This window comes from Netta rufina (genome assembly GCF_964035555.1).
Source record: "Netta rufina genome assembly, chromosome: 7".
In the NCBI taxonomy this organism is placed as follows: Eukaryota; Metazoa; Chordata; class Aves; order Anseriformes; family Anatidae; genus Netta; species Netta rufina.
Genome location: NC_140130.1, coordinates 9,199,377 through 9,220,183, shown reverse-complemented (window position 1 = coordinate 9,220,183; position 20,807 = coordinate 9,199,377). Strand labels below are relative to the sequence as shown.

Below are 20,807 nucleotides of genomic sequence, written 5' to 3'. Positions count from 1 at the left end.
TGAATGCACTGTGAAATATTACTTGTCCTGTCTCCCTGAGGAATTTCAGCTAGGATTAGACCATTTACCTGCAAAACTTGGCTTGGTAGTCATTGCTTTTAGTAGAGTTTTTCTTCTGAGCCTTAAAATTCTTTTACAGTTGCTATAAGCAGGGATAGGCATTTAGGTTTTAATGTGAAAGCAGACGAACAGAAATCCCTGAACTGTATTGATGCTCACTTCCTTCACCAGGAAGGTTGAAACCTTTTGGTCAGTGCGATGGAACTTCTGTGCCACTTGGGTAAGTGGTACCTGATGAATGCAGTCAGGACCAGAACTGAAGGATGCCAAAGCCTCAATTTTAGTTCAGGAAGCATTTGCTACATGACAAAGCCGAAGCTTAGCAGTTGTGTTCTGCCTGTGGAACATCTTCCATTACTGTGGCCTTCTGTGCTTGTCTCTTTACAGCATGTTCTCTTCTCGCCTTTTGTCTGCTTGTCCCTGTCACAGTTGCTTCTGTTTCTGTGGTTTATCTCATCATGTGCTAGTCCTCGGTGTATCAGGGCCTTCTGCATCCCAGTCAGACTCCTTATCTTGCTTCTCCTGGCCCATGCTGCCCCTACAGTGAGTGCTGATAGTGCAGTAGGCACCTGGGTCCATGTGTGCTGTCGCTGGCTGACACAAGTCCTAATGAGGTTTCTTGGAAAAAGGATGGGCAGGGCCAACACTCGTGTGTTTTTTTGGGTATGTGGTGCAGTAGCAGAGTATGGCAAATGCAGATAAAATCTTCATGAAACTCATGTGCCAAATCTACCAACCCTTGGTTGGTGTTCAGGGAAAATAAAGGCAATGGTTTCCATCGCAGTTCTCTGCTGTCTCAGCTAGCATTGCTATTGTGGTCAGCTGAGAACAGACCCGACAAACAGTGCTCACAGCCACACCTGTGCTCCTTGACAGCAGAAGATGCAAGTGTGGCTGTGGGCTCGAGAAGTACAAGACTAACTTTGGCAGCAGCTTTTCCTCAGATCTGTGGAAGTACGTTGTAAAAACTGCTCTTGAGAAGTAATTCAAATTAAAATTGTGATGAGAATGAGGTTTTTTATATTTCTTCGGGAAGTTTAAGTATTTTCATTTGATGCAGCAAAACGAGATAGTTGCTGATGTGTGTGCCGTTATGATCAGGGCACATGATCGAGACCTCTAAGATAGTTTGTAAGGGTCTGTAGCATATTTAGTACAGATTTTACTGGATGACTTTTACTTGTTTCAGTTATTATCATAGACAGTGGACTGCAAGGTAATTTTCAGGAAATTTACTTAATTGATAGGTTCTGTAGCTCATGCTGATTTCCATGTCTACTGTTACATTGCCTTGCTGCTATCTAGTCCTTAGTTAGACCAGGAGCATACAAATGAGTGGTTGTAGCCTGCTCCTGCATCCCCTTTCCTATATGCATCTGGTAGTATTAGAAATGAGCATGTGCCAACTTAGCCATGCCTTTGATTCACGTGTTTCATGTTACCATTATGTTATGTTGCCTGTTATTTTCAAGTGCTATGCAAAAGCAAGAAAACTCTTAAACTAGGGCGACTGAAGCAGATCAGGCACTAAAATGTGTATCACAAAAGTTGATTAAAAACAAGGATTTGCGAGGGACATCACTCTTCCTATGTAAAGGAAGGAAAATAATACTTTTTTTCTAATGTAATTAGAAAGTGAATTATAATCATCCTTTATCCCTAATTATTCATTGTAAGACACTGAAACAGATTGAATGGTGTTTTGACTTCATAGAATATTTTGTTTCAGACTTCTCCTTTTTTGTTGAGGTTTTGTACATCAGTAAGTGCTTCTATTTGGGGGATATTTTATTCACGATGCATTTGTTTTCAAAGTGACACTTAATTCAAGCTGGTGTGTATTTTTGCTAGGGATGATGAAGAGACTTTATAACAAAGATTGTAAGCTGGAAGACATAAAGTGTATCAGTATTAATTAGGAGGATTGAGACTCCTTTAACGATTTTTTAAATTAAGTACCGAATATTTACTGTTATACTGTGATTTTTTTTCAAATTTGTCTGCAAGGGTGATTATTTTCTTAGCAGAGCTTTTTGCTAATAAATTTATTTTTGTTTTCTTTTAGATAAAATGCAGAATTTGAACGAAGATAATGAGAAGAACAGTCATTTCACCTGTGTGAATGCTGAAGACAGTAACAAAACCAATGCTGAAACTACAGATGCTTCTGGATTCAATGCTGAAGCCAAGGACTTGCCTGATTCTTGGGACTCCCACATCGGAAAAATGTCAGATTCTCCATCAGAAGCATCTCAGACGAAGGGGCCATTAAGAACTCATTTGTATGAATGGGAGGATGAAACTGAAGATACCAGAACTGGAGAGTATGTATTAGATTTTGACAGTGAACAACTCTCAGAGGTGAAGAGCAAGGATGAGGAGGGCGATAAAGAAGATACTGAAAATCCAAAGGAAGCCATTAGTGAAGAACTTGTGCAAACTATTCCTCGGCCAAGCAACTGTAGGACATATTGTAGATCTAACAAAGCAAAACCACAGGGGGCAACAAATTTTGACAAGCTAATGGATGGCACTAGCCAGTCTTTATCCAAAACAAACAATGAGTCAAATAATGATGGTCTGAACACTGCAAGAAAAGCTTCTTTAAGTAGTGGGACCAGTTTTAGAGGGACGGTTGGACGGACTAGAGACTACACTGTTCTACATCCATCTTGCTTGTCAGTTTGTAATGTTACTATACAGGATACCATGGAAAGAATTGATGAATTTACCACAGCAACCCCTACTGACTTAGGAGAAGCTGGACGTTTAAGAAAAAAAGCAGACATTGCTACTACAAAAACTACAACCAGGTTCCGACCAAGCAATACCAAATCCAAAAAGGATGTCAAATTAGAGTTTTTTGGGTTTGACGATCAAGATGAGGGAGGGGGAGATGAAGGTGCCTCTAGAAGTTCTGGGAGTTCCAATTACAAAATTAAGTACTTTGGGTTTGATGACCTGAGTGAAAGCGAGGATGAAGAAGAAGAATGGCAGGTAGTGGAAAGGAAAGCTAACAAAAAACGAAGTAGAACTGCACCATCTTCCTCACTTCAGTCAACCTCCGAGAGCAATGAAAACTGCTCCCAAGATAGCCAGCTCAATACTAATGCAGGTAAACAGAACTCTTCTAGAATACATGGTAAACGTTTTAATTCAGTTGGCCTTTATTTGGTTCTTTTTTTCAGTGTACTGAAAGATTCATCGAACAATACTCTTGGGTTGGATATCTGGAAGTTACATTTGCTTATTTCTGCTGTGGTTTTGTTTATTTAGTGTTTTGTAGCAACCTTGAAATATGCCAGAGGTAGAAGGTTTCCTTTTCCTTTTCCCCCCCCCTTTTCCCCCCCCCTTTTCCCCCCCCCCTTTTCCCCCCCCTTTTTCCCCCCCCCTTTTCCCCCCCCTTTTCCCTTTTTCCCGTTTCTTACCTATTTTAATGTGTTTTGCATACAGTGCCTATACCTGGTAGGCCGATACCTTCCTACAGAAGCCCTGTGGCAACCCCAGATTACTGAGCTGAGGCAGAAACTTGTGCTTTTCGAACACATTTGCGAACAGTTTGCACCTTTCTCAAGCGAGAGAGGCTCTGGGGGCTGTTGGAGTGCCAGTCAGCTACCTGGCTTTGGTTGTGCCCCTGCATATTGAAGATTTTTTGTTTCCAAGTTGCTATCTCTTTTACATAGGCGGTATGTTGGTATATGTGCGTTTGTACGTGTGTGTACACACATGAATAAAAGTGTTCAGGCAGAATTTGCTAAGCACCTTGTGGTGCCTTTGAATAATTGGAGTATTGCTTGGTGGTCCTTGTGGTGACTTTGATCAAGGCTGAAGGTGTGTTGGTGAAGAAGAGGAGGAATAACCATGGGGAAAGGTTTCCTTCAGCTTTTTCTTACTGAAAACCTTTCTGAAAACGTGTAATACCAAAGCCTCATGCGTGTTGGATTAAGTGTTTCAAAACACTGCTAATACTCTAGAGAACTTCTTGGCCCTGCACTTTGAAGCATGAATCTGCAAAGAAGTTTTTATCCATTCATCGATGGTTAAGACTTTCACCAAAATGTGTTTTATGGCAGTGGGGAGAGGGGAGAACTTGAGTCTAGCCTTGCAGATGCTGGAGAATCCGCTTTTTTCCCTTGTGCAAATAATTTCTGCTAATATAATCCAGAAATAACATCTTATAGGAAAAGATCTTCATTTTTGTCTTCTAATTATAGCGTTCTTTAGGAACAGAATTGCCTTTAAGACCTTCTAATTAAAGATTAGAAGAAGACTGGAGACGTTGCAAATTTTTAAAGGACCAAGTTAATACTGGTATTATGTGGGGATATAGTGTTTTCAAACAAAAATACTTGAAATCTCAAATTCACTATGGTGAGAGACATGCATTCCAGCATCTTTGGAAAATGGGTTTAATTTACAGGGCTGCTTATGAAGTACTCCATTTGGGTTCCTTTCTCTGACAAGTCTTTGGTCAGCTGTTTATTCCAAGGAAAAAAAAATCCTTACACAGTTAAGGCAGCTGAGATGCTGATCCATCAAATCATCCTTTCAGCTACTGTCCTCTGGAGCCTCAAAATATCTCCTGTTTACATTCAGCGCTGTGTTCACAGAGGAGGCTGTTATACTCTGACGTATCACTGATTATTTCTCTGATGTGTTCTACAGAGATGGCCTTGGCACAGGTATATGTAAATTTTTGTGGTTTCTCAGTTTCTTAAATGCACTTCTCCAGTGTAGAGGTAAGAGCTCCCTCTCAGTATGTCCACTGGTGCGTGCTTCCCCTGTATTTGTCTGCTTTACTCAGTCAATTCCTGGTTTGGGTTACTGGTAAGCAGGTGAGATTTGCCTTTTGAAAAGCAAAACTTGAAGCTTTTTCCTAAGTCCCGGCATGTTCCCTAGCTCAGTCCTGTAGTACAGATTGTAAAGATAGGGAGTTGAATGTTGCCTTGAGATTTGTAATCCTTTTGCTATTTCTGGTTGTGTTCTCTCAGACCTTTCAAAAGGTTGAGTGTTAGGATCACTTTGGACAGTCGTTTGATGATCCTTAAATATAGTGATACTGAGTTAGAAAATTTATCAAGGACTTCTGGATCTAAACCTTATGTTGAGGTAAAATAACTTCGGTAAGTTATGGAAAAAAAGCTACATTCATGGGAAACACAGGTTTCGAATCCAAATTCAGAAGCGTTCAGAATATATTGCAGAAAAACCTTCTTCACAAGTTGCAGTATTGAAAGGTTGTAGTGCTTGCTACCTGAGTTGTCTGCTCTTCTTTCTCATACTGATGAATAGACCTACAGATCAAAATTCAGTGTGCCAGTTCCAAGATGACAAGTGAGATGCCACCTCTTCTCTCTGAATTCCAGCTCTGGAAATCATTAGACAAAGTTGTCATTTTTCTCCTATTTTATGTAGACTCCATTTTATTTTACAGAAACACTGACCATGTGGGCTTACTCCCAGTGTAGTAGTCTACATTTCAAGCATTTTCACAGAATTACCATTGGTCTCCCCTGAGGAGCCACCAGTCTTTGCAGAGATTGTAGAACAAGTAAGGGTTGGTGGCTGACTGCTGCTGGTAGCTCAAAGAATAAAGTCATGATGTCTCTGTGGTGGAAGGAACTCAGGAAGAAGATGAGCACAAGCAATCAGATGGTTTGAGAGGTAATTTTGAAAAGGTAACATCACCCAAAGAACATAAGAAAATCTGTGGTGCTCTGTTAAGAGCTGTCTGACAGACTGAAGCATTGAGCTGTGTCTAGGAAAGGTTGTTCAAAGGCATACGCTTCCCAGAGCACACAAGGCTTCTTCCCCTTGAAGCTTAAGTGAGACTATCTCCTACGTTATTTATCAGTATGGGAGAAATGTTTCCCATCTACTGTAAATACAAGACTCCTAGGAGCTTTGAGATCTGTCATGGTTCGCAGAAGGGGCAGCTGCCCTGTCAGCTCCCCGTATCAGCAGGCACGAATGCTGAATCCTAGGGATGGCTTTTCGTGTTCGTGTGCTGGCCTCATCGCTCACCGTTTCAGCAGGGAAGGGGATGAGGAGAAGCCCTTGAGAGGGAGCTGGAGGGGGTTGTTTACAGGGAACAAGGCTGAAAGGATCGAAAGGGGACGCGAAGTGATAGGACATGAGAGATTTTCTTGTTTGTTTCCTGTTTTTTTTCAGTGAGTTGTTCTGGGGGAATTGGTTTCAAAATGCATGAAGGTTTCAATTTTTGCACAAAACTCCTAAGACTGACTTTTGAAGTTCTGTGAATAAGTAGTGTTATAAGATATAGTAAGCTTTTTGAAAGAGATCTGGTGCTTTCTGTTGCAGTCTCACCCTATTTTTGCCTTAATACTAATTTGGTTACTTAAAATAATCCAGACTTATTTTTATGAAACACATTTTAGAATGTTACTCTGAAGCATTATGCAGAGATTTTCTAACTGTGGAAATGGGCTATTCCTCCCAGGCTGGGTGGAAAGTAAATTTAGTAACACAAATGCAACTGTTCCTGCAAGTTGAGTGCAAGGAAGCACCAAAGACCAGATGGGTAACACTGTTAGTGCAGGAAAAAATACAAAGTAGGTAATTTCAGTTTGAGTTTGAGACAGTCTCTCACATAACTGTGTCTGTTCTGTTCTTCACTTGTCCAGTAAGCTCGCCTGAGATGCTCTGCCTTTTAAATTCTTAGGCCCTTCTCACAGACTCTTCTGTTTTAATGGAGGCACTTCATCACTTCAAACCTTAGACCTGTAGTGGAGCTCTCAGTTCAAGTCCAAGTTGCCATTCCTCTTCTCTACTTGCGGTCTGGGATTCTCTCACCCTGGTCGCAGCAGAGGCTGCCTTCTGTTAGGAGCTGCATCCTGCCAGGGGCTAAAGATACCAATTCGGCTGGACTAGAGCAGAAATGGTGCTGGTATCATTTCTGTAGCCAGAACACAGGATGGCTCTAGGAGAGAGAAGCCTTTAGTACCGAGGTGACTTAACTACTTGACTGTATTAGTGGGGAGTTGCATCCAAGAGCAGTCTGCAGTAACAGCAAAGAAGAGAAGGTAACTTTATAAGTATATATGCATTTTATATTTAAGTAGGTATTTAAAAATAAGCTGCAGTTTTGAATAGCATGCCTGTATCTTTGGGGCAGTGTTAAACTGCTGGAAATAACTGCGCCATCAGTTTGTTTCTTCCTTGCCCCCAAAGGTCTGGTCCCGTCTTGTCTGTCAGTGGTCCGAGAGATCTCTAAGATGCCTGACATACATCACTCCTGAACTTGCATCCCCGGAGGGCTTCATTTCCCACCTGTTCAACTGGAACAGCCAGGACTTTGTTACTACTTGCTTTGTTACATTCCCCTTTAGCCAATGACAATGAAATTATTACAGAAAGTGACAGGAATTTAAATTTAAAACTGAGTAAAATTGTGTTTCATTACCTTAATATAGATTGACACAAACAGGATAGCTCAGTTGCCCTAAAACATTGCATTAAATGAAGATATCAAGATCTATATTCCTTTATGTGCTTATTTTTATTTCCTTCATGTCCTTCTTCACTATATTTCTCATAAGCAGCACAGTAATTAAGGGCTACAGTATTATTGACTTAAATTACGCTAGCAGGTATGTTGTTATGGTAGTATAAGCATCACAGCTTAGCCTTTTGCTTTGTAAATCAGTTCTGATATACCACTAAATGCCTGTCATGTGTTCATTTTCCTTTCAGTGATCAAGATGAATTTCTTATATTCCTTCTGGAAAGTCATGTAGCTTTTTCATATCAGCGTCTAGCACTCAGTGCGTTTATGATGAGTGAGCTTAATTTTTTTCTTTATTTACATCTCATTCCAAACTAAATCAGCTTAACAGGGTAAATATTTCTAGCCAGTTACTAGTACATTGAAGTCCTCAAAACAGAGTCCTGTTTGGGCTTCAGAAATCTCCTGCAGAATAACTGTCAGGCTCTAAAACAAAAGTCAGTTTGTTTTTCCTCTGGTTTTGCCTTCTCGTTGATATTTGAACATCTTTCTGATTTAGGTAAGCCAGACAAATGATCTCAAAGATTATAAATGCCTTGAAGATGGTTGGATGGAGGAGCAAAGGACTTACATGCTTCTATATTGAGAGGAAGGCCAATAAATTTTTTCTAAATTAAAAAAAAAAAAATCTATGTAAGAGAGCTGTTAGAAAACAAACTTAGTTAGCATCACTGCTTGCACATCTACTCGTGCCTTTGCCTGGCTAAATTTATGTTAGTAAAAGGCTCTCCCCACATCACTTAACTGAGATTTGAAAGTGTAGTTAGGCACAAATGCAGACTGATTTTAGGATAGCCAGAAGGCCACAAAGGGCATGGCTTAAATGAGAATAATCCAGATTTTATGAAATTAATTATAAAAGCATTTGATGTGCTAACGTCATCAAAAGATGAAAAATGTTTGTCATAAATAGAAGTTAATTTTTTAAAATCAAATTCAAAACTATCTGACTTAAATGGGATAGTTAATATCACACAAGAGTAGAGAATTCAAACAAAGGAACTTAAGTGATTTAAAAATTGTGGCCTAGTTGGTTTGGAGCCCTACCAGTCATTTTCTATCATGATACCAGCTCCAGGTCTCTGCTGCGAGTCACAAGTTGGGCTGATGGGGCTGGTGAAAACCACTTCTGAGTTTCTAGTGCTTGGCATGTTTGTAGTTCCTGTGGACAAGTGAGTTACTTTTTAGCTCTTTATCTGGAAGAGGAGGCTCTGTGACTGTGGGTTTGTTTGACCCTCTGTTGGAATTGCAGCCAGGGCCTGTCTTGTCTTAAGTATTTCAGAATCTGGAAGAATATGCATCCAAGCAATTGGATTGGACTCCTTTAATTGGGAAGTGCCAGTGAAGGGCTAAGGTGACTTTTATGTAGACTTGGAAGTAGTTTTGCATTATTTAATTAAAGGTAAGGGGAACTGGCCTGTAATTTTTTCCCTGTCAGACTTACATTACCCAAACATCCTTTAAAAAGCCCCCCTTACTTTCAGAGGGATTGGTCACGCTCCTGTGCTGACGTGGGGCTGAAGGGAAATCCAGCCAGTGGGGGCATGAGGCTGGGCCTCTGGGTCTTCTGGGGTGGGTGCACTGCCTCATGGTGTTGCCAGAGCTGTCAAACTCAGCGATTTAAAATAAGGCCCCCAAGCACTTTAGGAATACTTATGTCTCTGGTACTAGCTCAATTTTGTGTGCTTCCAAGTGCAGTTTGAAATTCACTTGCTTGGTTTGCATTGGATTGCCTCGTCTAGGAATTTGGCTGGTCCTGTTTACTCAGTGCGCTGAGGATTAAAGTAACTGATCCAACCTGCTTGTATTTTTGCAGTGCAGCTTTCAAATAGCAGCTGCTTTGGAATAGATAGGTTTTCTACATGGTTTATCAGATGAAACAGTGCTTCTCTGTGCCTGTCTTCATTTCTGGTTTGAAATTCTATGGTAACTTCTGGTTTGTGCCAAGTCAAAGAACATAAGCTGCTCTCCAAGGGATAATGCTTTGAAACAACACAAGTTTAGAGAAAAAAAAAATAGGACAAGGGTTTAATTAGATCAGTGAATTGCAGGTTTATAGTGCAAAACTGGTGAATAGAAATACAGATAAAGGAAGTAAGTATTACAGCGGAAGGCCATTTTGGGGGCCTTCAGGCTGACTCCTTGCCAAACTGATGGCTGCATTTCTTTATTACTGTTGCAACAGCACAAGCAAATATAAGCAGGTTGCCTTCATGAGACGCAAAGTAAGGTCAATTCTTCATTCCTGTACTTGCAGTAGGAAATGTAAATCTCTCAGTCTTGTACTTCTCAGTACAAGAACCTCAGCTGCAGTTTAATTTATCTGCTGCTTGGCTGTGGCTGTAAGCTGTGAACAAGCACATGTAAGCTGTGACCTGGAACTCAGAGGAGTGCACGTATGTATGGGGAAATAATAACTTGAAGATTATACATTGGGCTAGTGGTGCTATAGTGATTTAGGCAGTGTACCTTGTAATGCATCACCTGCGTGCTATGACTTCTCCAGTCAGTAAACATGAGCTCCGCCAAGAGCTATGATTGAGCTGAAAACTGAGTTTATGGTGAAGAGTGTTTGATTGTTACATGACTTCAGAAGTTACACGTTGAAATGTTAGATACAATAAATGCTTTAACAGTTCAACAACTTTCAGTAAGGTTTTATACTTATTTCCTTTTGCAGAGCTTCTGGAATTCTCAGAGGATGCATCCGGTGTGCCTGAAGGCAATAAAAAATCCACAAATAAACAAGGTGATAAATCTAAGGAAAACACCAGGAAGATTTTTAGTGGGCCAAAGCGGGTGAGTAATAATACTTAGACCAAGTTCTTATTTTAATCAGCTCTTCAGTGTTAATGTTCTTTTATAGTTAAACAGGCCTTTTGTCCCACTTTATATCTGTGCTTGGATAATCGTTGTTTTGTAAGATTACACCTTAAATGTGGAAAAGGAAACCTTTCTTCCAGTGAGAAAGTTCTTGCGTCAGTTACTGGGAGTATCAGATTCAAGTCTGAACTCATGGGTTGTGCAATGGTAACTCACAACCTTGATACATTCCATTCTAGATGATGCTTAAGAAAAAGCACTGTTAGATGCTGTGTAGACTTATTTCTTCTCTCTATTAAGCCATATGTATCACATTGGAGGATTGAACCTCAAACCTTTCAATTTGGCATTGGTGTCGTCTTTATAAGGACAAGTGCTTTTGACACATGGAAAGTAAGATTTTTTTTCTTAAAAAAGAAAAGCATCCCCAGGTTCCATGCTACCGTATACCCCAACTGTGTAGCATTCAGTATGAATTTGCCATTTCACATTGTGAACAGAGCTTGCTTATTTTGCTAATGCTAGGTGTATTTTATCTTACCTGTTATTATAGGTCACTCAGTATTTTGAGGCTTTTGAAGTGCATACAGCGAAAATTATGTTCAGCTGTTCAGCTGAAAGTTTACAGTACCGGGATCCATGTGATTTCCATTAAATGAAGTTTTTATGACAATTGTCTAAGACACCTATTTTTAGCACCTGAGGCCTTTTAACATGCTTTTTGCATTGTACATTCCCATTGTCTGGACTAGAGTGTAGTTGTCTCACAGTTGTTGCAATCCAGAACTGGGGTAATAAGAGAGAGAGGGAACTGGAGAGGGAAAAGCCTGTATATTTCGTCTTTGACTTTGATTTCCTTAAGTTTTACAAGACCCAGCAGTTGTATGCTTGAATATAAACTTCTGTGTGCAGAGGAGTTTGTTCAGTACTCTAGCAATTCTAAGAGATTTTTAAAAATATATTTATTTTTTCCTTTGCTGTGTAATGCTAAAAGATCTCATAAAACTAGTTAATTTCTTGCAAAGTATCTTCACTTCAAGTATTTTACATTTTTTTGGTTCGTTTTGAGAACTAAGTCATCTCTTTTATCCCCCCAGCTGTGTTGATATATAATTATTTTTCGCATTAAATGTGGATTCATGGGTAGAAGAAGAAGGGCAAATCTGTAATATTTTTCAAAACACACACGGGAATAATTTGATTTCAGGGGCTGCGTGACCACTAAGTATTTTCAGTTGTAATGCCCTTTTGAAGGGAAGTACTGCTTCTTGGTGCCTGGTGACTTTGGGCAGAACGAGGAGCCCTCAGCTGCCAACTCTTGCTTCTGGAGTCTCAAGTCAGGCTGTCGATAAGTGAGGAAGGTTTCTTTTAAAGAACAGAAATATTTCTTTAAAATGGGAGTTCCTCTGCTTCTGCTGATAATCTTTTTTACAAAAGATCGGCTTCTTCTCAGGGAACATGTTAGAGCAGACTGAGAAACTGAAGTACTGAGAATGTAAATTTGACTGAACCTGTTCTGCTGTATTTTCAGCAGTGTGTAACAGCTCTGGGTGTTCTGCTGAATATGGGTTTTGTGTGTGCTTAAGTACTAATATACCTCACATTCTAGTCTATGATAACTTTTTATTTTGTTTTTGAATATCTGTACTTGAAATACTTGAGGGATTGTATGAGAACTGTTTTAATTTTGAATGTATATGTGGGGAAAACCTTACAGCAGTATTGTATTATATGGGGAAAAATTGATTCAACTCTGGAAGATTCTCAGTTGGGAATACACTTAATTCAAGTGTGACATGTGAGAATTAAGCAACCTTTTTGACCCTGCAGTGGTATAATGAACATAGAAGTAGAAATAGCTGTAACTGCAATTCAGATTTTAAACTTTAATGTTCTCTAATCATACAGCTGTTACATGGAGTTAATAATAATAATAAAAAAAAAAGCTTGTAAAGCTTCTGGTGGTAATTAGAGGTGCTATAATTATCGTCCTAAATTATAGATATAAACTCTTAATCTCAATTCTATTTTAATGGAATTTTCTTTCTGGGAAGGGAAAGAAATGAACTAAAAGTACTAGTCTGACCTTGACTACCTGATCTTATTAAAAATACAGTAAAATAAAATTCTTGCACCTTCTCTTTTTTTTCTTTCTTGCAGGAACTAGCAGTTAAAGTATTAATTATTTTCTGCTAGGTGGTGATGTTAGAGGTATGGCACTTTGTGTCATGCTGAGCTGAAAAGTAAACAGCGCTATTACTCAGGAAGCAACAGGTAGTATTGTTAAACTTCAGTAGATCCAGAAAGCTGAAGATTTTTTTTCTAGTCTGTAATCAGTAGGGCTCTTGCTAACATCCATGCTTTTTGAAATCCAGCTGTCACACTCCAATGTTCAAGTCCAGTTCTTGAAATTTGGGGCATGTTGTAATGAACGATTACAGACATTGATTGCTTCTAATGTCAATAGCAAATACGTGTTTCAAAAACTGCTTTTAATATAAGCAACCTCGCTAAAATCATTGACTATTCATACACATAATGAGCTTAAAAGTTGCAATAGTGTGTACTTTACGTATGTAGAACCTTAACCTGAATTCTGCTTTTAAGTGACTTAATACTCTTTATCCTGAGCCTGAGTTACAAGGGGGATATTATGTACTGTAGCAACGTAATTATGTACTTACAGCATATAAATATTAGCATTACATGACTTGCAAATTATGAGTGTGAAGCCTGCATGAGTAACATCTACAGAAGTTTGTTTGCAGCTGTCTACGAATTTAGTTCAACTTGTTCAGTAACTCACTGTCCAGGTAGTAAGTCAGGGAGCTCTGTGTGCCTGTGGTATGCTTACCTACTGGTCCTGCAGGGCTTGGTTTGCCTTCCACAGATGAAACTAATTCTCAAGTGTGCAAGAGCTTTTTGGTTGTGGTGCTCCAAATCTAGTCAAGACTAAAGACTTGAAAATAGGGACCTTTTTTTTTTTTTTTTTTTTTTTTTTTTTTCTGCCTGTCTCACCACAAATTTGGGCTGGAGTCAGCAAATAACAAAAAGTCAGTTCTGTGGGAGTACTTAGTACAGTTCTCAGGGGTCTTATGCCATGCCACTAAATAGGAAGCTGGAATAAAGCCTTAGAAATGGAGAAGAGAGAAGTAGTCTATCCTCACACTTAATCTTTTGATTATCCTTAACAAGTTGATGAGTATGTCTGGTATTCTGTGCCAGGGCTACATTATCAGCTCAGTGTTTCTCTTGTCCAGCATGCCATTTAGGACCACTAGGTCCTCTGAATGGGTTTTGGGATTGTCCTCTGCTGTTAAACCTTAAATGTGTGATCAGAATGCCCTGTAACATTGTGCTGGTCTATGGGAGGCCAGTCTAGGCAAGGTGAATATGGATTACCTTTGCCATATTCTAGCATAAGATTGTAAATAGAATTACTTACCTTAATTAAAAGATATGGAAGTCTTTCAGCTTAAGGGGCCAGGGGAAAGACTCTAATCCTGTTGGTGCTCTCCATTGCTGCTAAGACATAAGGGAACTTACTGTGTCACATGAAGTAGGACAAAGCAAGTATAACAGAAAACAAGAGCTCTCCTTCAAGTAGACACGCACCTGAACAGCTTCTGTTGGGGGACAAGTAGTGTGAAATTTCAAGGTACTAGGTCAGTGCTGTGTCAGGATTTCAGTGGTTCTGTGCTCTAGAATAAGGTAACTTTGGAAATTAGCCTTTTGGAATTAACTTCTTAGATGTGGATTTTTTTTTGGCGCTATTTTAAAATATACTGTAAAACTTTTTGGAGTATATTTCATAAAGCTTCTGTGCTAGTATTGACAGAATTCACTTCAGTACAAAAGTACTGAACTGTCACTTTCCTGAGAGAACAAAATTTCTACTTGTTACAGTTGGAAACATGAGGAAGTGAGTACTTGCAACGTGCATGGTCTGCATCAGGGATTCATGGGCAAGTGTTCAGATTAAAAATTAATGTGACTTATTAAGGACTTGTGATGTCAGTTAAAATTTGTACATTTCTCTTAACTACTCTTGAAATGGCAACTGGATGTTTAAAAACAAATTTAAACTTCCTTAAGTATCTCCTTCTCTTTTTCTGATAAACTTACTTTAAGAAGGAAGTTTTCTAAACTTGTGCTGAGATTTTGCCCCTAGAAAATCTGTTTTGTGACTGTAAAATACATATGCCTGATGTACACAGTGAGTGGGATGAAGAAAAAACAGCTATGTGTTTCTTGTTACACAGTCGTTGGATTGTGTGGGAAAAGGTATGGAAAAACCTCTTCACCACTGACACTCTGACAGTGTTTCATTTGTGCCACTCACTCAAGTGATGGACCATGAAGTTCCCCTTGCAAAGCTGTTCCATTGATTTTAATATATAGCATATTGCTTAAATTATTCCTAGCATAGAATGCGTTAGCTAGGAAAAGTTGATCTTGTGGTGCATTAAAAACTAAAAGAAAATTCTAGGAATGTTTTGGCTGAAAAAGGAGGGAAGAAAAAAAAAAAAAAGAAACTTGACGGGAGTATTTGATGAAGCTGACTTGGCTGTGCTTTTGCCATACCTGCTCACTCCTTTCCCCTTCTTCCTGCAGTTTCATAAGGTGCTGAACTGACCGTAAGGTACACATTGAACTTACGTGAGGAACTGATGTGTGTTTAGAAAATAACCTAGTAAAAGGAAGCATTTAACACAAATCATAGTCTGGTTCACAAGGAGACTGTGGACAATTGTATCTGCTCAGTTAAGGGAACCAAGGAAGAAGAATTAAGTCGTCTTAACCTGGTTAAGTCAACATTGCAACTGAGAAATGCTCACTAAACACAGCCGGCGTTAGGAGGATTACATGCATTACTTTGATCAAGTGGCATTAATAGATTCAGGCTTGACAGTAATGTTGAATACATGAATGAAATCACTGCTGAATTCAGATGTGGCTTAGCCCAAAGACTGCTTCTGAACTCTGTGGCCAAGATAGACCTGGTTTAGTCATAACCCTCTAGACATGCTTCATGTTTTATTTGAATTTTAGGAGTAAGTGCTGTGTTTTGCTGCAGCAGGATACAGAAACTTGTATGAATTATCAAAGCATGTTTTTTGGATCAATCAATTGGAAGGGTGTGTCAAATCTCTGCTGTTTGAAGAGCACAAATTTCAAGGTAAATTGGCTATCTTAGTGCTGAGCCAGCGAAAAAATATTTTTTTCCTTGCATGACTTCAGTGTGATTTGCAAATAGCAGGTAGCTTGTTATTTGATCGCATCATTCTTGTGCTATGAGCAATTTTTTTCTGATTAGGTTTTTATCGAGTTCTTCCGTATTTCTGTTACAAATTTTAGGCACTGTGAGAAATTGTCAGTCCTTGAAAATAAAACTTATATGTGATCCTGTTGTTCCTGATAGGAGTTGTGGTAATGCAAGTTTCAGCGTATAACCATGAGATATTTTACAGGCGGATGTGAGCTTTTTCCCCTGGTGCTTCATGCTGACTAGAAGCTATAAATATTAGCTTGAAAGAAATGCTGTGTCTAGGTTTACTTGCAGTCCAACATGAAATGCTTCTGCCTGATCTTTGTAAGAATTTTGAAATTGAATAAGTAAGAAACCATGCATGTCTCTGGGTTTGACTAATTAATCTTATGGCTCACAAGGCAATGACGTGTGTGTGGGAGGGCAAAGAAACTCTGTGGTGAGCTGTAGTTTTCCACTGAGCTCGTGTGATACTTTACGGTAGATGTTTATTGAAGATATCCTGCAAGAAACATTTATTTTTGCTTGCTTGCAAATGAATCTGCATTTCCCCAATTCAAACCGAATGTTTTAAAGATCTCTTTTAGATTTGATATTTAATATATGTGAAGATTAAATGCTACAACCTCAGCTGGTTTTGGTTAATTATTTTTCCATAGCTTAATGTAAGTGAATAGTCTTTGGAAAAACAGCAGTGGAAATGTAATTCTACAGTTGTGCTACATCAGTCGTAACCCTTTCCATAAATTTAACCATACGGTCAGAGTAGACTGCTCAGAACTAATACTAAAAACAACTGCTTATGCTTAATTTGCGTAACCATTAGGAAAAAGTATCCCACCAGAAGGATGAAGAGATATAGCAGGGCACTTTTGGGTGATTTTTAAATAGCTGATGCTAAACACATTGAACTGTTTTTCTGCATCCTAATTTAGAATGTCAAAATAACGTTTTTGTAACAGGAAAGATTATTAGTTGATATTTGCTACTTTGACTATGTTGAGGAGTTGAGCTGAATTTTGACAATCAAAATATTCTGTAGAACGCCTGGCTTTGATCAGAGCCGTGTTAAGCCAGCAGTCTGTTTCATCAGCAGTTTGACAAACAGCAGTGGTCGGATCTGACAACCTGTGACAGCATGTTGCTGCTTCTGCAGTAAATTCCTTTCATTTACTGGCTGATGCTTCTGGAAGATGGTCTGCCCAGTCCTGAGCCTCAACTGTTTTTGTGGGGTTTGTGTTTTGTCCAAAAACTATTAGTTGCAATAATGAATGACTGATGAGCTGTTCTAAGTGCTAACCAATGATAAAGTTTGTGTACTTCAAGCAACTTCTATATTGCTGAAACAAAAACGAATTTAGTAAAGTAAAAGACAAAAAAAAAAGTGCTTCTAAAACAATTAATTAAAACCAGTTTTATATTGATATGGTTATTTCAGTAAACCTTTGAAAAAACAGGTTCTGTGCTAAGCGTATGTGTTTCATACTGACTTCCTACTGCTTATTATTAACATTTTTTCTTATATTGTTACTGTAAGTAGAGCAAGACTTCTGCTCAGCAGTCCCATTTCTCCCGTGTGGCGTCAAGGAAGGGGTTACCAGCTGAGGCATGGCTTTGACTCTTGGGGGTGCCAAGTGCAGCGTGAAGGTAAAAGGCCAAGTCCTCATACAGGGATGAGGAGGAAATGTGGGAGTAGTAGGTATGGGAATCCTTTTCCCCTTGTGTGTACTTTCCACTTTTCAGGAATATCAGCTTGAGTGGAAGCTGTATTTTATCCTTCCAGCTCCTACTGTTACTAACTCTTCTTAGTCAAGAACCACAGATCATTTATTTTGAAACCAGATTGTCTCTTGCATCTTTACATTGTGTGTGTCCCACCCTCCCCCCTTTCCCCCAGCTGTAATTAACTGTGTTTTAGTAAATCAGGCGTTACAGGATAACTGTAGGATAAATTAAATGCTTTGCTACACAAGGCCTCAGTCCTATAGAATTCTAAAATGCCAAAAACACTAAGAGAGCAAAACATCATAGCAGTTCCGTTTGCCAATGGGAGCTTAACTGGTATGTGGATGAATATGCAAAATTGTTCTCGCAGCTCCTATACGCTGTATGAGCGTGGCTGGTTCCCTCAGCTCTCTTGGGCCTTTATTTACATTAGGTAACAGTGCAACACAACACGAGCAAATCTTGAGTGTGAAACACTTTGTGCTGAGGGCCCAACATCATGTCTGTCTGTCTGTATGTAGCAATAAAGTGGGCAGAACTAACAGTGTATGCAAGGATGTGTTTGTCAGTAAATATGGCAGTACGGATACTTGCTGGCTGGTAGCTTTTCTCTTCTCTTGATTTGAGGTGATGTCTAACCTGTTGTACCCTGTCCCTTTTAATTAGAATTAACGTAGGTTTCAGGCCACGTTGGTAACAATAACCATATGGCTTCTTCTTCCGAGCTGACCAGCATTGATGACACTGGGTGTAAGCAGCATACAGACCCTTATTTCATTCTGTTAAAGGATGTGTCTCATGTTGATCAAGTTACCCTGTTTTTAATAGTTAATTATCATGTTCTGCTTTGATGTTTGACCCATCTCGTTGTGTCCCGTAGGCTTCCTTTTCAGCTATGAGGAAGAGAAAACATCTTGCAGTTCTTCAGAAAGCTGATGCAAAGAAAGCTTCAGTGCCATTTATTTCTGCTGCCGGTACTCTGAAACCTTGTCTGATGACCAGCTTGTAGCTGTTCAGCCATGTGCCCACACGTTTGTGTACAGCATGTATGTAGGGAGAGTAGTGATTAACAAAGAGGAGGGATACAGAGAAGATGGAGAAAAGGGAAGAAACACTTTGGATAGCCTGTAGTAGACTGTCTGGCTCTTGCACTTGTTCCTTGGGATCTTTTTTCTTCCATTTCTTTCAGCCTCTACAGAACCACAAAGTGCCCACAGTCCCAGTGGTCACTGTTCTGTGTTCAGTTCAAAGGCATACGTATGGATCACATAGACTGTTTCTCTAGAAAACTGTTATCAGTGATTGTGAAGCAATCTGTGTGTCAAGCAAGTCTCCAGAGCCGTTCAAATTAGTGGGATCTGTTTTAAGTGTTACTCCACTCAAAGTAAGTAAAAACGTTCAGAATTTGCTTCACTTCAGAATCATCAGATCACCTTTCCAAATATAATTAGCACATAATACCGAAGTAACTAATGGACATGTTTGTTTTTTATAGAGACATGTTGAGGAAAACATTAAAGGACATTGTTATTATTAAAACATCAGTATTTAAAATATTAAAGGAGATCAATATTTAATAACAATAAAGGAGCTTTTTCCCATTGTAGTGCAGTTTTTTTATGTAAACATTAAAAGTGATTTTCAATAATGTAGCACAAGTAGAAGAATTGGATATGGCAGTATTGTAGTCTGTCATATCAGTGCTTTGGAATCCTGTAAGGGAACACTGTGTCTAGATGTTGAAAATATTTTTACAGCCCGGCTCAAAACAGATTTTATATGAGACAATCTGAAGATAAATGTATGTTTTGCAAGAGTGATTGAAAATGAAGGGACTCTCGTGACACTGGTCTTTAATAAGAGGTGTCCACAGAGCTATTCCCAGTAACTTGGGAATTTTGCATTCATGTGTTGAAAAACAACAGCTGTTCTGTCCCCGCGAACAAAAGAGCTTAGATACCGATTCTAGCTGTATAGATGTTTCTGTAGATAGTGTTAAAGCAAACCTAATTTTGTTTGTTGTTCTGAATGGTATAGCAGCTCATGATTAAGCGGTCTGTGGGACCCAGAGGTGATTTATTGGCACTAATCTGCTGCTCTGATCCAAATAATGGAGATGCGATTCACATTAAGGACTGAACAAATGGCTGGGTTCTGTTTTACTTCTTGTTTTTAACTACTGTTTGAACCTGCTGTCTTATCTGAAGTCTAGATTAACTTTTCTGTCTTACAGACACATGGTTGAGGCTGTGCTGAACTGATATCCCATCTTCCTATTCTGAAGTGTAATTTGTTTTTCTTTGCTCTGAATGGATGTTCATTCCTTCCCTTTTTCAAAAGAAACAGTCCCTTGTGAATAGTTTTCTTGCATAACATATTTGTTATATTTTTTTCTTCCTCAAAGCAAGACATTCAGGAGAGAGCATTGCTCTTAATGACTATGAATCCTTAGTGATAAATAATAAAATAGTTGTATTTATTTGGAGTTTTTTCTTGTAGTTTTGACAAGCATCTGGTATGTGGTTGTCTTAAATGCCCTTCAAATATAAATAATGCATTTATCAGGTTATCTATTAAAAATGCGTGTTTTTTCCCACTGTCTTCTACCTTGGAAACATTCTTGCCTGCAAATAGCTGCTGTCTTTCTTGTTTTGCTAGTATTTTCAGAATGACTCATGTCCCTGCCTCCTATTTTCTGCTATTCTTACATCCGTGAATGGCAGGCAGTGCCTCATCAATATGTGAAGAATGCCAACTCTTAAAATTTCGGCTTTGAAGCTTTCAGGGATGAGAGGTTAAGCATGAACCACAGTTTATGCTCTTTGGAGATGATATTTATAAAATTGACAACCCCATTCATTTTGTAAAAATCCCCGGCATTAGTTACAATTTTTCATCCCAGCTCACCCCTCAGAGCCACATGCAGAGTCCCATGGTATAATACTCTTTACACCATCACAGGAATATTTGCGCTCTTTCAGATATCTATTTGTGTGTAAACAGCTGTCAGTGCTCTACATATGAAAAGGGAAACTCAGCTAATCAGCAGAAGCTCTTACAGCTGATTAATATTGCAGAGCTTATTTGCCTTACGAACACAGAATTCAAAGGAGTGATGTACATCCACTTGCATGTCTTCGAAGTTAATCTTGAGAGGAGGAATTCTGGAAGACAAGTCTGCATTATTTGAATAATTGCAAGGTTGTCTTGTCTTTAAGAGAGACAGTTTATAAAGTTACTTCTCCTTACATACCGATGTTGCATCTTCAGAGAAGCTTGTTATCACAAGCATTTGAGCAGCTATTTTATTGTGTGTGTGATCAAGCATCTGAAAACTGTTCACCAGCCTTCATTTGATCTTTTCTGTGTTACTTTCCCTGGCTACAGTAATCTAAAGCAAGCCGA

The 20,807-nt window shown here is 39.0% G+C and overlaps 1 protein-coding gene across 5 annotated transcripts in view; it reads left to right on the top strand.

The window, feature by feature from the left end:
* The window catches only part of WAPL (WAPL cohesin release factor), a 155,177-nt gene that overhangs the window by 103,689 nt on the left and 30,681 nt on the right, over nucleotides 1–20,807 (top strand). For all 5 annotated transcript variants that reach the window (XM_084289739.1, XM_084289735.1, XM_084289736.1 and 2 more), the window contains 2 exons: nucleotides 2,126–3,175; nucleotides 10,266–10,384. In XM_084289739.1, the coding sequence (XP_084145865.1) occupies nucleotides 2,126–3,175; nucleotides 10,266–10,384 (1,169 nt within the window). The remainder of the gene's footprint in view (nucleotides 1–2,125; nucleotides 3,176–10,265; nucleotides 10,385–20,807) is intronic.